The 15,700-nt window shown below is 43.6% G+C and overlaps 1 protein-coding gene across 1 annotated transcript in view; it reads right to left on the bottom strand.

Moving 5' to 3' along the window:
• Positions 1-9,546: 9,546 nt before the first annotated feature.
• Positions 9,547-15,700, bottom strand: part of LOC128044841 (CD48 antigen-like) — a 56,169-nt gene continuing 50,015 nt past the window's right edge. Inside the window, exons 3-5 of the mRNA XM_052637268.1 lie at positions 15,093-15,389; positions 11,715-11,978; positions 9,547-9,662 (exon numbers count right to left, since the gene is read on the bottom strand). Of these exons, the coding sequence (XP_052493228.1) occupies positions 9,583-9,662; positions 11,715-11,978; positions 15,093-15,389 (641 nt within the window). The 3' untranslated portion in view covers positions 9,547-9,582. The remainder of the gene's footprint in view (positions 9,663-11,714; positions 11,979-15,092; positions 15,390-15,700) is intronic.

The following is a 15,700-nucleotide window of genomic DNA, read 5'->3' as shown; positions in this document are numbered from 1 at the left end:
AGGGATTGGTACTCAGAAAATGTTAAAGACCCCTGAGAGTGAATATCTGCCTTTGGTTTCCCAGACAGGAAACACCCTGATTAACCAGAGTACCCACCCAAGGGGATTTCTGACCTGAGCCAACTCTAAATCATGTGAGGAGTAGAAAGTAGATCATGTGTGGCGTAGGCTGAGAGCACAAAATGTGGAAAATCAGATCTACACAGTTTGAGTATTGGTCTCCCCCCTCCACCCCCAAGCTCTTCCTCCCTTATGGTAAGTTCACTATTTAAACCTTTACATTGGCCTACCCACTGAACATCAGTATTATTATTATTAACCTATATTCAAATATTGTATTACTAACCTATTATCACAGGTTACTTCACCCAAATGAATATATTCTGCACCCTTGGGTCTAAGAGTTTCAGGCCCATCCCTCTTGAATCTAAATGAATTATTCACCCACCCAGGACACTTTGAAGACCCATAGGAAAGCCACAGTCCCTGATGTACCATATTTGTAGCAGTTTCAGACTGGGGACATTTCTGATTTTCACCATGGAGATGACCAATAAAATCCACTCTCCTCAATCTGTGAACTCCTGTCTTGGAAGTAGTTACCCTCCCCAAAAGATCAGCATGGGGAAATGGAGTCAGCTCACTACCTGAAACTGTGTAGGACACCCTATTTACCTGATCATATTGGAGCCCTGTGAGGTGAGGAAAACAGGGGTTACTACTTGTATTTGATAACTGAAACTCAGGGTCAGACTTGCCTGAGGTCATGTGCAGCTCCAGTCAAGCCCAGTCTTCTTCACTCAGCTCTTCCCTTCCTGCAAGCTACAGTCAATCTTTGGACTAGAAGAAAAAATGAGACTGAAGTAGAATGAACAAATCAAAGTGAGATTAACTAAGGAAGACTTTAAAGCAAACCATGAGAAAGAAGCCGAGCAGGAGTATTCTTTACCACTGATGCCCCCGGGGAAGCCATCTGAGAAGGAGTAGGGCAAATGATAGAACAAGGAAAGGGACAGAAGTGAACCGTGCGTGGGCTTTGCTTGGACTTTGGCTCCTCTGGGGCTTTGCAAAAGGGCTGTTGTCCAGTGTTTTGCTGAAGCATTTGAGATCTGAACCAGCAGAGAATAGAAAAGTCTATTCCCAACCACCTAGGATGAAAGGTGGGACCTCCCTGTTGGCACTAGTGGTAAAGAACCCACCTGCCAATGCAGGAGACACAAGATACGTGGGTTTGATCCCTGGGTTGGGAAGATCCCCTGTAGGAGAGCATGGAAACTCAACTCCAGTGTTCTTGCCTGGAGGATCCTATGGACAGAGGAGCCTGGCAGGCTACAGTTCATGGGATCGCACAGAGTGAGACACGACTGAAGTGACTTAGCACACACCCATGCAGGATGAAAGTGAAAGGAAATGGCAACCCACTCCAGTGTTCTTGCCTGGAGAACCCCAGGGATGGGGGAGCATGATGGGCTGCCGTCTTTGGGGTCACACAGAGTCGGACACGACTGAAGCGACTTAGCAGCAGCGGCAGATGCAGGATGACTTCTTGCTGATTCCAGTAGGGGCAGTACAACACTGCAGGTGTTCCTTCCTCCCTGTATCTATTGGCTATTTCTAGAGCTACAAGTGAGGATGTAGAAATAAAAGCTACACTCTTGTCTACTTTTAAGCAGCTTGCAATCTCATGAAGGAACCAGACAAAGAAGAAAAGCATTACAATGTGGTTGTGAAACTATGGGGTCACTTAGAAAGACTACATAAATACAAACTATGTTATGAGAGGAGGCTACTGGGGGATGAGTGAATAGGTGCAACTCCTTGTAAGAATGATGAAAGTATCTTATATAAGGAAGATGAGCACGGGTAATATCTGAGAAACTAGAGAACTTGGCTATTTCAGGAAACGGAGGACATTTTAATGAGGCTGAAATAAAAGGAAAGAAAAACAGCTCTATAGTGTTAAGGTTTTAGCATGCATAGATTAGGAGCTTGGATTTTATCCTGAAGCTGTTCAAGGAGATGTAAATAAAGGATTTGGGGCATAGAAGTGTCCTACTTCAACTCACAGGTTGGAGAGAAAGCTGAAGAAGAGGAGAATGAGACTAGAAGCAAGGAGGTATTCCAAGGGTGCTGGAGGGATTCATCTACCATTAAAGAAGGCCGAGCTGCAGGGTGCGCAGATGAAGAGCAGTCAGATTCAGCAGAACGTGACTTTTTTATATGCAGGTGGACAGAGAGGGAGAAGAAAGAGTCTGGTTGCTGGCTTGAGTGATCAGCCCAAGATAGGAGAAGGGATAAGCTGGAACAGGAGAAATGGTAAGTTCAGTGTGGGATATGTTAAGATCAAGATGCCTAAGACAGAGTTGAATATTTGGATGTGGGGCTCAAGAGAGCGATCTGAGCTACTACCAAGAACACGATTATGCAGCACATAAATTGTGGTTGAGGTCAGACCATGTGCTAGAAGGATCTCTCTCAGAAAGAGTATGTAAAGTGAAAAGGGGGTTGAGGGTTGAGGAGGAGCATCCCCTGTGGCTTATTCATGCCAGCCACCACGTCAGAAATACCATAGGCTGTATGGCTTAAAGGGCATACATTTACTTCTCACAGTTCAAGAGGCTGGGAAGTATAAGATCAGGGCACCAACAGACTCAGAATCTAGCAAGAGTCCACTTACTGATGCAGAGATGAGCATCTTCACACTGGAAGATGTCCACTGTCCTTACACGGCAGAAGAGAAGAGGGAGTTCTCTGAGAGAACTCTCTTTTTAAAAAGTCTTTATCTACAGTGCGGCCAAGATAGCATAGTAGGAAGACCTTGAGCTCATGGGTATATCAAAATTAGAACTATTTACCTCTTTACTATTGGCCTCTTTAGACAGATTTATTCCTAAGTAGTTTATTATCTTTGTTGCCATGGTGAATGGGATTATTTCTTTAATTTTTCGTTTTGATTTTTCATTGTAGTGCATAGAAATGCAAGAGATTTCTGTGTATTAATTTTATACCCTGCAAATTTACTGTATTCATTGATTAGCTCTAGTAATTTTCTGGTGGCATCTTTAGGGTTTTATATGTATAGTATCACGTCATCTGCAAACAGTGAGAGTTTTCATTTCTCTTTTCCAATCTTGATTTCTTTTATTTCTTTTCCTTTTCTGATTGCTGTGGCTAGGATTTCTAAAACTCTGTTGAATAGTAGTGGTCATAGTGGGTACCTTGTCTTGTTCCAGATTTTAAATGAAATGCTTTAGGTTTTTCACCATTGAGAATAATGTTTGCTGTAGGTTTGTCACATATGGTCTTTATTCTGTTGAGGTATGCTCCTTCTGTGCCTGCTTCTGGAGAATGTTTATCTTTAATGATTGTTGAAGTTTGTCAAAAGCTTTCTCTGCGTCTATTGAGATTATCATATGGAAATTATCTTTCAATTGGTTAATATGGTATATCACATTGATTGATTTCCATATATTGAAGAATCTTCGAATCCCTGGGATAAAACTGTCTTGATTATGATATGTAACTCTTTATGTTGTGTTGGATTCTGATTTCTAAACTTTTGTTGGGGATTTTTGCATCTATGTTCATCAGTGATATTGTTCTGTAATTTTCTATTCTTGTGGCATCTTTGGTTTTGGTATCAGTGTGATGGTGGCCTCATGGAATGGATTTGGGAGTTTTCCTTCCTCTGCAATGTTCCTGAAGAGTTTGAGCATGAAACCTGTTAGGTCTTTTGGTAGAATTTGCCTGAAGCCATCTGGCCCTGGGCTTCTGTTTTTTGAAAGACTTTTATTATAGTTTCAATTCCCATGTTTGTGATTGGTCTGTTCATATGTTCTATTTCTTCCTGGTTCAGTTTTTGAAGGTTACACTTTTCTAAGAATCTGTCCATTTCTGCCAGTTTCTCTATTTTATTAGTATATAATTGCTCATAAGAGTCTTATGATCTTTTATCTTTTGAATTTCTGTGTTGTTCATTGTAACTTCTCCTTTTTCATTTCTAGTCTGATTGATTTGAATCCTACCTTTTCTTCTTGATGAGTCTGGCTAATGGTTTGTCAATTTTGTTCATCTTTTCAAAGAACCATCTTTTAGTTTTATTTATCTGTGCTTTTGTCTCCTTCGATTCTTTTTCACTTATTTAAGCTCTGATGTTTATGATTTACTTCTTCTACTGACTTAGGGGTTTTTAATCTTCTTTTACTGGTTGCTTTAGGTATGAAGTTAGGTTCTTTAGTTGTCGTTTCTCTTGTTTCTTGAGGTAGGCTTGTATTGTTGTTAACTTCCCTCTTAGCATTGCTTTTATTCATCCCACAGGTTTTGAGTTGTCATGTTTTCATTGTCATTTGTTTCTAGGCATATTTTCATTTCTTTTTTGATTTCTTCAGTGATCTGTTGGTTATTCAGAATTGTACGGTTTAGGCTCCATGTGTTTGTGTTTTTGTTACAGGTTTTTTTTTTTTTTTTTTCCTGTAGTTGGTATCTAATCTTATAAATACCATTGTGGTCAGAAATGATGCTTGAAGTGATTTCAATTTTTTAAAATTTACCAAGATGTGATAAACCCTGGAGAATGTTCCAAATGCACTTGAGAAAGAAAGGAAATCTATCATTTTGGGGTTAAGTGCCCTATAGATACCTACCAGGTCTAACTGTTTCAATGTATCATTTAAAGCTCTTGCTTATTAATTTTCTATCTGGCTGATCTGTCCATTGGTGTGAGTGGGGTGTTAAAGTCCCCTACTATTATTGTGTTACTATCAATTTCCATGTTAATAGTTGTTGCTGCTGCTGCTGCTGCTGCTAAGTCGCTCCAGTCGTGTCCGACTCTGTGCGACCCCATAGACAGAAGCCCACCAGGCTCCCCCATCCCCGGGATTCTCCAGGCAAGAACACTGGAGTGGGTTGTCTTTTCCTTCTCCAATGCATGAAAGTGAAAAGTAAAAGGGAAGTCGCACAGTCATGTCCGACTCTTCGTGACCCCATGGACTGCAGCCCACCAGGCTCCTCCATCCATGGGATTTTCCAGGCAAGAGTACTGGAGTGGGGTGTCATTGCCTTCTCCGTAATAGTTCTTAGCATTTGCCTTATATATTGAGGTGCTCGTATGTTGGGTGCATATATATTTATAATTGTTATATCTTCTTCTTGGATTGATCCCTTGATCATTTTGTAGTGTTCTCTGTTGTCTCTTGCATTGGTCTTAATTTTAAGGTCTATTTTATCTGATGTGAGTAGTCCTCCCATTTTCTTTTGATTTCCTTTTGCATGGAATATCTTTTTCCAACCCCTCACTTTCAGTTTTTATGTGTTCCCAGGTCTGAGGTGGGTCTCTTATTGACAGTATATATAGTTCAGTTCAGTTCAGTTCAATCACTCAATTGTGTCCGACTAAGACTCCAAGGACTGAAGCACACCAGGCTTCCCTGTCCTTCACCAACTCCCAGAGTTTCCTCAAACTCATGTCCATTGAGTTGGTGACGCCATCCAACCATCTCATCCTCTGTCATTCCCTTCTCCTCCTGCCTTCAATCTTTGCCAGCATTAGGGTCTTTTCCAGTGACTCAGTTCTTCATATCAGGTGGCCAAAATATTGGAGTTTCTGCTTCAGCATTAGTCCTTCCAATGAATATTCAGGACTGATTTCCTTTTCGATTGACTGATTGGATCTCCTTTCAGTCCAAGGGACTCTCAAGAGTCTTCTCCAGCACTGCAGTTCAAAAGCATCAATTCTTCGGTGCTCAGCTTTCTTTATGGCCCAACTCTCACATCCATACATGACTACTGTGAAAAGCATAGCTTATAGATTTTTTTCCTTTCATCACTTTAAGTATATCCTGCTACTCTCTTCTGGACTACAGAGTTTCTGTTGAAAAATCAGCTATTGGCCTTATGCGGATCCCCTTGTATGTTATTTGTTGTTTTCACTAGCTGCTTTTAATATTTGCTCTTTGTGTTTAATTTTTGTTCATTTGATTAATATGTGTCTTGGCATATTTCTCCTTGGGAGAAATCCTGTGTGGGATTCTCTGGTCTTCCTGGACTTGGGTGGCTATTTCCTTTCCCATTTTAGGGAAGCTTTTGACTATAATCTTCTCAAATATTTTCTCATACCTTTTCTTTTTGTCCTCTTCTTCTGGGACCCCTATGATTCAAATGTTGGGCCACTTAATGTTGTCCCAGAGGTCTCTGAGACTGTCCTGCTGCTGCTGCGTCTCCTTAGTCGTGTCTGACTCTGTGCGACCCCAGAGACGGCAGCCCACTAGGCTCCCCTGTCCCTGGGATTCTCCAGGCAAGAACACTGGAGTGGGTTGCCATTTCCTTCTCCAATGCATCAAAGTGAAAAGTGAAAGTGAAGTCGCTCAGTCTTGTCTGACTCCTAGCAACCCCATGGACTGCAGCCCACCAAGCTCCTCCATCCATGGGATTTTGCAGGCAAGAGTACTGAGTGGGGTGCCATTGCCTTCTCCATGAGACTGTCCTCATTTCTTTTTTTTTTCCCCTCTGTTTTTTTTTCTCATTTCTTTTTATCCTGTTTTCTTCATGTTGCTCTGTTTCAGCTATTTTTGCTATTCTATCTTCCAGCTCACTTCTCTGTTCTGCTGCTTCTCTCATTCTGCTATTGGTTCCCTCTAATGCTTTTCACCTCAGTTATTGTGTTCATTGCTGATTGTCTGTTCTTTAAATCTTCTGGGTCCTTGGTAAACATTTCTTGTATCTTCTCAATCTGTGCCTCCAACTTGTTTATCTGTGCCTCTATTTTATTTCCATGATTTTAGGTGATCTTTACTATCATTATTCTGGATTTATTTTCATGTAGACTGCTTATTTCTTCATTTGATTGGTCTTTTGGCTTTTCACCATGTCTCTTCAGCTGCTGCATGCTTCTGTGTCATTTCATATTGCTTACTTTACTGTGTTTGGGGGTCTCCTGGCTACAGGTTGGAAGGTGTGGTTCCTTTTAATTGTGGTGTCTTCCTCCTGCCCCTTGGGGGTAGCTGTGATTTCTAGTGCCTAATGAAGTTTCCCTGATAGGGGGACTTGCGTCTGTGTTCTGGTGGATAGAGCTGGATCTTGTCTCTCTGAAAGGTAGTGCTGTGTCCAGTAGTGTGTTTTGGGGTGTCTATGAGCTTGACATGTTTGGGGGCAGCCTTTCTGCAACTGGGCAGGTTTGTGCTCCTATTTTGCTAAAGATTTGGCATGAGGCTTCTGGAACTAGAGCTTGCAGGCCTTTGAGTGGGGCTTGGTCTTAGATTTGATACAGAGACTTTTGAGAGGGCTCTCACGTATTAATATTTCATGGTGTTGGGAGTTCTCTGGTGAACCAAGGTCCTAAACTTGGGTATCCAACCTCTGAGGTTCCAGCCCATCCCCTTAGTGTAGCACCAAGATTTCACAGGCCACACAGCACAGAAAACAATATCCCAAGACTAATGGTGAAACAACAGTCAACAGCCAAGAACACCCAAAGAGACACACACTTACAAAGACAAGAGAGAAGAAGGAGAAAATAAACGAAGTCAAAAGAGAAGAGAGCAATCAAGCCAATAATCAAGCCCCTAAGTGAAAATGAATACTAAAAATTAGACTCTCAAAAATACAAAATAAAAAACATGGAAAAAATTGCAGTGTAACTAAGCAGTACTAAGGAGTAGAAATAGGAAAATAAAATTAATTTATTTAAAAATGAGGTGTTTTTTACAAAAGAAAAAGTAAGTTATAAAAAATAAAAATTAAAGGAGTAATAAAGAACATGATCAGAACAATATAAAAAAAGGGGGATGGAAAATATATAAAATGGTAGTGATAAGAATGTCCATGTGATTCCTCTGGTTTCCTGCTCCAGTCAATTTGCCTGCTGAGAAAGCCCTCCAGTATTTCTAGGAACATCTGTGGACCTGCTGTGGGCAGTGTGGGTTAGTTGAGAATAAATCTTGCCTTGCTCTAGCTTGTATTTGCTCTAAAATTCTATGTGTGTGCATGCATGCTAAGTTGCTTCAGTTGTGTCTGACTCTTCGCAACCCTATGTACCATAGTCTGCCAGGCTCCTCCGTCCATGGGATTCTCCAGGTAAGAACATTGGAGTGGGTTGCCATGCCCTCTATAGAGAAAGAGCAAATGAGCCAAGATGGCATGGTCAGGCTTTCTTGTCCCACATCTTGTAAACAATGATCATGTAACAGCTGAGGTCAATACAAGCTAGAGCAAGGCAAGATCTGAGTCTCAACTAACATCTGTGTTGCCTCAGTGCCATCAGAGTATCTTCATGCCAGTCAACCCTGGGTCTCTCCCTGAGGTCCAGCCCTCAAAACCTGAGCCTCTGCAACCCAGCCCCACTCTCCACAGCGGGCATGAGCATGTGAGCCTATTCTCAGCTGGGAAGTGCTGCTCCACATGATCTCTGTGTGAAGTTTCTCCGTTTTGCCTTCTGAGCATGTGCTGTTTCGCTGCCCTCTGAGGTTCCAAAGTTGAACCCACCTGTGAGGGGGTTTCCTAGTGTACGGGACTTTTCTCCTTCAGTACTCACTCCCCGGGGGTGCAGGTCCCCAACCTGATAGCCTTTGTGTCCCTTTTTGTCTTTAACTTTTCCTCTACCTCATTCTGAGGGGACTGGTTTGCCTTTTTGGAAGTCTGGGATCCTCTGCCAGCATCCAGAAGATGTTCTGTGGAGCTGTATGTATCACATGCACATGAGTTTTTGATGTATTTGTTGGGGGGAAGGTGGTCTCCCTGTTTTATTCCAACATCAACTTGAAAGTGTCCCCTGCCTTTGTGTGTTTTTCAAGCTTCAACTGATAGGGTGAGACTCGCCCCCACGTCCCCAGACTGGAAAGGATCATCTGCTTTACTAAGCCTATTAACTCAAATGTTAATCTCACCCGGAGACACCCTCAGGGGCACCCAGAATAAGGTTTGACCAGTGACCAGGTGCCTCTGTGGCCCAGTCAAGTTTACATGTAAAATTAACCATCCAAGTCTAGGAAGAAAATGAAAGGATTTGATGAACACACAGTATTGTCTCTGTCAGAGAAGTGATAAGGGGAGGGAGAGGTAAGGTTGGTTTGATGTGAAGAGGAAGTGATCTGTGGTAGGACAGTTTGTTGAAAGGGAAAATTGTCTTTTAGTGACCCTATCAGCTCCAGGCCCATGAAGAACCACAGAGGAGGCAAACGAAGAGCAAAAATTCCCATTGTTATGTCGGTGGTGGGCCTGGGAGCTCTTGCCATCCTGTAATGAAAGACCATGGTGAGAGAGCTTTGTCGATTTGATGGGCTTTTTGGATCCTAGGATTCAACAATCAATTTTGACAATTATAGCATTGTTTATTGAAACAAAACATTGCAGAATACATTCTGCCCATTTGTGCTGGGAAAGCACATATGTATATGTATGCTAGAAAAACAATAAGAAAACATAAAATAAAATATTACTGTGATTATAAAAACTTCATGTGAATGTTCTTTTAGACATCTCAGTCCATTGCCTTATTCCACATAGCCAGAGCTTCTGTCCTGGTTAAGAGCCGATTGCCAATGAGGGCAAGATCTTGCATTCTTGAAGTTTCACTCTAGTTAGCTCTTCTCAGGTCCAGAGGAGATTGAGAAGAGTGGTTACCATGATCACTGGCCAAGTTGCCGTCCAAGCTACTCCAGAGGAGGAGGCTGAAAGAGGAAGAAAATGCAAAACATTTAGGTGTCCTGATTAATTTGTTGAGAAGGGGAAGGGGTGCTGGACATTGGCATGGGAGCTTCTATAGCAAGGGAGTGTGTCTCCTCTCTGAATCCAGGCACAGTGTGCCCTGCACATCCTTTTTCCCAGATGAGCAAGAGGTCAATCTCCCAGATGTAAAGTAGAAAGAACACAGAAATCCTCTAAATATTACTGGCTTAGCTGAGTCCTGTACATGAAGATTATCTTGGCGTGTCTGTGGGCCTAGCAAAGAATCATTCTCCTACACTGGACAGCAGTTAAGTAGGGCAGACCTTCAAGTGCAGTAGTTCATATGATACTGTATGCTAAGTTTAGGGGAGAAAGGATCGCCTGTTGATCCACACTACCAACCATCAGTACCAACTCGGTGGGGAAGGAAAACAAGAAAGGGAAACTAGGAGACAGAGACGTGTAGGGCAAGGGAGAGGAGGAGAGGAGAGTGACAAATTACAGAAGGGGAATTAAGGATGCTCTTCTAGGATAATTGAGGTAGCTGAAAAGTAACAAGATGGGCTTAGACCTCAAAAGAGAAATGTATTCTTGCTTTCATCCTCTCTGTGAATGGGCAGTCACTTTCATTCTACAAAGAACAAGGACTGTGTCTCTTCCTTTTTCTGGATCTCAGGATATGGTGTTGACATAAAGGTGATTTTAGAACCACCCAGCCAACTGGTGGTCTCATGGTCAGACACCAAAGTCTTATACTGGATCTTCAGTGGTGGGAAAGCAGGGTGTTATCATGAAAGACTAGAAGACATGACCAGTTGGTTGGGAAGAACACAGAACTTATAGTTTCTACAGTTCACGTGTGGGAGCAGAGGCAAAGAAATCAGCATAGGCGAGCAGGGTAGACTGGGTCCAGGAAGACCATGGAAGAGCCATGTCCCCAGGAGCCGCGATCCCTGGTGACTGGGCGTGCAGAGGGTCTCAAGTAAATGTTGGCACCACGGGTACGAGTTATTCTGGAGAGATGTATACACCAGGGCTTGGGGATGTGATTCCAGGGGTGTGGAGAGTACAGGGCCTAGAATGCTGAAGAGAGTGATTCAAGTGTATCAAGTGGCCCCCCAAATCCCTAGTGTCTCTAGAATTAAAAGGACTTGGTGGGTCTAATTTAACCACCACTCATTGAAGGCTTCTTTGATGCTGTGCTAGGTAGTTACCTGTATTGTCTAATTTAATTCTCAGAACAGTATGCAATAACGATTATTCTGTCTTATTTTAGAAGGACATGACTTGGAGATGCTTAGTCACTTGTTGAGCTACTAAGTAATAGTCACAGGATTAATCCCAGGTGTGATTGATTCCAAAATCTATAATCGTCGCTACCCCACAATTGGACCTGTGTAGGCTTGAGAGAGAGCCAGGAGTGATGCTCTATTGAGTGGGGCCTCCCAGGAAATAGAGAAATCTCAAACAGGAAACCCAGAGTTTGCCTTTCCAACTTTATCAAGGGGCATACACCTGGGAAGAGCAGAGAATCTCAGTCCTAGGGCCAGGCTCTGCTGCTCACCACTCGTTCCCACTCATATTCGTCCCTTTGGCTCTTCTTTCTTTTGCTCCTCACTCCTCCTCAACCACTTCTTGGCCCTTCTTTCCTTTGCTATCTACCAGAAACACCTTTATGTCGCTGTACAACAGTATCTGGACGGTTCCTCTACTTGCCTTTTTCCTCCCTACTCATCTTGAAATCTCAGTTTATCCTGCAAGGACTCTGCCCTCAGATTCCAGGACCATGCACTTATTAAAGCAGGGCAGGCAAAGGGGACATGAGAGCCCTTTGCAGGTGAGGACACTGAGCTCCACAAAGGTGAGGGAAGCTTGCTGAGAGACCATGTCAGAGACACAAGGAGAATCCAAGTCTACCACACCTCACTGGTGCCTTTGGGATTCTCCACCAAACGCTATGACAGGCGGTAGGAAAAGATCCCCACACTTTTCTTCATTCAAGAGAAAACTAGTTACCCTGTGCCCACCTCAGCTCCCTTGGGAGAGACTCTTACCTTGTACACAGGGTGAAGTGAAGTGGATTGTGTTGTTTTGGCTGCTTATAGGATTGCTGACTTGGCAGGTATAAGACTTTGAGTAGCTTTGTGGCGTGTGGACATCTTCAAGCACACTGCTCTGTAGCTGTTTTGGAAAGGACCCTGATTCCCAATACCAAGTGTAGGTTACAGATTGGTCCTGGATCCCACAGGATAGCGTCAGGTAGCAGGTGTTCATTTTCTGTGTCATGTTAACATTTATTTCAGGCTTCGGTACAGGGTCTGAAGATAAAGATGTTATAAGATGAGAGGATGGGTTTATGCGTTTATGAAGCTTTTATGCTGGGAGGGTTTAGCCAACAAAGTGCAAAGGGAGGTCCTGAGGAGCAGCCACGGGGAAGAGGGCCCTGTAGAGGGAGCTAGTGGGCAATTTTGACCTCTGTAGGCTTCAGAGGGAAAGAGCTACTCCTTGGTGTGAAGCTAAACTGAATCCAGAAGGGGGAGCCAGTTACCCAGAAACAAAATGGAGTTATGCCCATCTGTGGGCGAGAAAGAACAGCAGAGTTTTAGCACAGAGATCAGCTAGAGTCGTGCTTGATATCCCAACTGTCTGAGCTACTCAGGGCCCCTTCTCTAGCAATGACCCACACTTGGCACCTTAGCCCATCAGTCAGTCCTTCAAGAGTTCTTGGGCTCAGAAACAATGAGAGTCCTGTAAGAGATACCACTCTACACCTTTCCTGAACTCTGGCAGAACTACAGAGAACCTCATGGATCTCCCAGCGCAAGCTGGTAGTGATGAATTGCATCTGTTAACTTTGGTATCTCAGTGCCTGCCACAGAGCAGGTATCCTGATGAAAGGGAAAGGTGAATGGATGTAGGAATGGATGTATGTAGGGATGAAGCTGTTATGCAATAGAAAAGACAAAATACTCACTTCATAGTGAGACAAGCTTGGGTCGTGGACTTGGCTCTGAGAGAGTGGCTCTGAGAGGCAAGACAACTAACCCTCTGAACGCCTTCTCACATGGAAATGACCCTACTTCATAGCACAATGTTAGTAAGATACAGTACCATCATCTGTGAGTAAGTGCTTTTGCTGCGTGTGATGTAAGCATGTTGAAGGTCACAGCATCATCACTGCTTTCACCCTGCAGGCAGATGGGTTGAGATGTAATCCCATCATCTGCTCCTCCCTTGACTAGGACTGCTTTACCTGAAATCTTCTGAGGTCTTTTCCTTCTGGTCAAGGGTAAAACACCTGCAGAATCAATGCAGCTCAGAAGTCATAGGATTAAAATGTAGCAGAGAGTTGACCCAATCCGAGCGGACTTCTGGGTTGTATGTCTGTGAGGGGCGATGGAAGCTCTACCAATCTGACCTCCTGAACTCTAGATCCATCTCCTCCATGAAACCTTATCACAATGCTGGACTCCTCTTGCATACTTTACATGAGCAATCTTCATATGCTTATTCATTTCCTGTGGTCTGGCCTCAAGTCTTATAAACCTTCTGCATTTCCCATAGTAAGCAGCTCAGCCCTGAGCACTCCAGAGCCAGATGGAGCAGTCTGGTTCCAAGATGCCCCCTTTGAGCTTTAGAAATTCCGGAGCTGGGCAGAAGGATGATCCTTCCACTAATGGCATCCTCAGAGCCTTATCCAGAGGCAAGTGTACTAAAGCCACGTAGGCTTATGGCTTGTAGGATATTCAGAAATTTTGCAAGTTGGTTGTAAAATGAAACTGATAGCAGTTTACAGTTGGCTGTAATGGGAATATTTGCCACAAAATCTGGTAAATGATGTATATTTGAGATCTTTTTTTTTTATAAATCTCTGTAGGAACCTTTGAATATTTCATGTTGCTAATACATCTTGCAGTTTTAGGGGATATGATATGGAGGAAGTAGCAAGAAGGCGATTCTAGCCTCTTAGACCAGGGGCCATCATGACCCGTGTCAGGGGGATACCAGTATCTACAAATTCTTCATTGTTTGCAGGATTTTAGCATTTTTAAGGCTCCTCACCAGACACAAGACCTTCTGGCACATTTTTTTGTTATAATTTTATTATTTTTGACTGCACCATGCAGCGTGTGGGGTCATTGTTCCCCAACCAATGAATTGAACTCAACACGCCCCCTGCAGTGGAAGGGTAGATTCTTAACCACTGGACCACAAGGCAGGTTCCAGCATTGTAAAAGTGTTTGCACTTTCATTACCTACTTTGATTCTCATAACATCATAAAAAGGTATAATTATCCTCACAATATGATGAGGAACTCAAGGCTCTGAGGGGCACATCTCCCTTGGATGTCTGCCCAACCCTCCTCCTCTCATAATTGACAATCTCCCCATGAACCAAGTTTCTGCCTTATAAGCTGAGTCTTTGGACCCTAAGAGTTTAAATCACATACCTGAACCAAGATGGGCTAGTCAATTTCTCTCTCCTGAGAATTTAACTAAGAGACATGAAAGCCTAGACTCTGAGAGTGATAGACTGTACTGGCAGGGACCCACTTTCACATGAAAGATGCCAGCGGCTAGAGGCTCTGGACTGAGCCAGGCTCTCATTCTTCCTCCTCTTCAGTCCTTTTCAACTCTTCTAAACTTCTTTCATTGCTTTAAGAAGTCATAGCTTAAAAAAAAAACTCCTTTTTTGCTAAAGGTATATCAAGTTGGTGTCCATTACTTGCCATCAACAGAATCTTACCTAATGGGACAGAGATGTCAAGATCTTTCTCCAAGGTCACACAGCCAGTAAGTGTGGTCCAGTGGTTAAGAATCTGCCTGCCAATGCAGGGGACACGGGTTCCACCCCTGGTCCAGAAAGATCCCACAGACTGCAGAGCAGCTAAGCCCGTGCATTGCAGCTACTGAAGCCCACACATCCTAGGGCCAGCAAGCTGCAGCTACTAAAGCCCACATGCCTAGAACCCATGCTCCACAGCCAGAGACTCCACCACAATGAGAAGCCCACGCACCGCAACAAGGAGTAACCCCCACTTGCCACAATTCAAGAAAGTCTGCAGGGAGCAAGGAAGACCCAGTACAAGCAAAAAATCAATTGAAAACGAAGAACTCAGAACTTATTTGGATCGACCACAAGAGAACATGAAGAGAACAGAGAGGAAACCATCTTTGTTGTCTCCTTCCTCTTCAAATCTTAGACTCTCTAATGTCAGAAGAGGTTTTAAATGTCCCAAAGTTATCTACTTTGGGGTCTGCTGGCCCAGACTCACTTCCAAGTGGAACTGGCTCCAGGAGAAATGGATTAAGCCTGTCCTGAGGTTTCCTCTTCCCGTCCCATGGAGAGTCCCCAGAATCCCCAGGAAGCTTCCCAGTGATCTTTCTGGGGTCCCAGAGTGGGGACTAGCCCTTTGGTTACCGTAACTCACCAAGCACCATCAGAGAGATCTTGTATTCCTCCTCGTGTCCATTGTCCTTCAGCACCCTCAGGCGGTAAGTACTGCTGTCTTCCTTCTGGACCTTGCGATTGTGCAGTGTGCCATTTTGAGAATCAAGCGTGGCCCTGTCCTTAAATTTAGTATCGAAGTACTTAGTAGGCTCGCCAGATTCCCACTCTGCAATCTTCTGGTCAGTAGTATAAAACCAGGTGAGTGATCTGTGGTTCCTAGGCAGATTGGAGATTTGTAGACTCACATTGTCGCCGGGGGTTGCATATTTTGAATAGCCTGCCAATGAAAGTCAGAATCAGTGGGACCCATTTTAGAGAAAGCAGAGCTGCCCAGTAGCCAAAGCCTGGGCTAGTGGAACAAGGAAGAAGGAAGAGATTTTTGCTTGGGAGGAGAGAGTATGATCTTTATCAGAGGACCTGACCCCTGATCAGGAATTCAGTGAAAGTGAGAGCTTGAGAGTCTTCCCTGGTGGCTCAGATGGTAAAGCGTCTGAGGGCTCCAATATGATCAGGTAAATAGGGTGTCCTACACAGTTTCAGGTAGTGAGCTGACTCCATTTCCCCATGCTGATCTTTCGGGGAGGGTAA

Source organism: Budorcas taxicolor, chromosome 3 (assembly GCF_023091745.1).
Source record: "Budorcas taxicolor isolate Tak-1 chromosome 3, Takin1.1, whole genome shotgun sequence".
NCBI lineage: Eukaryota > Metazoa > Chordata > Mammalia > Artiodactyla > Bovidae > Budorcas > Budorcas taxicolor.
Note: the sequence above shows the minus strand (reverse complement) of the source record. Positions and strands in the feature narration are given on the sequence as shown.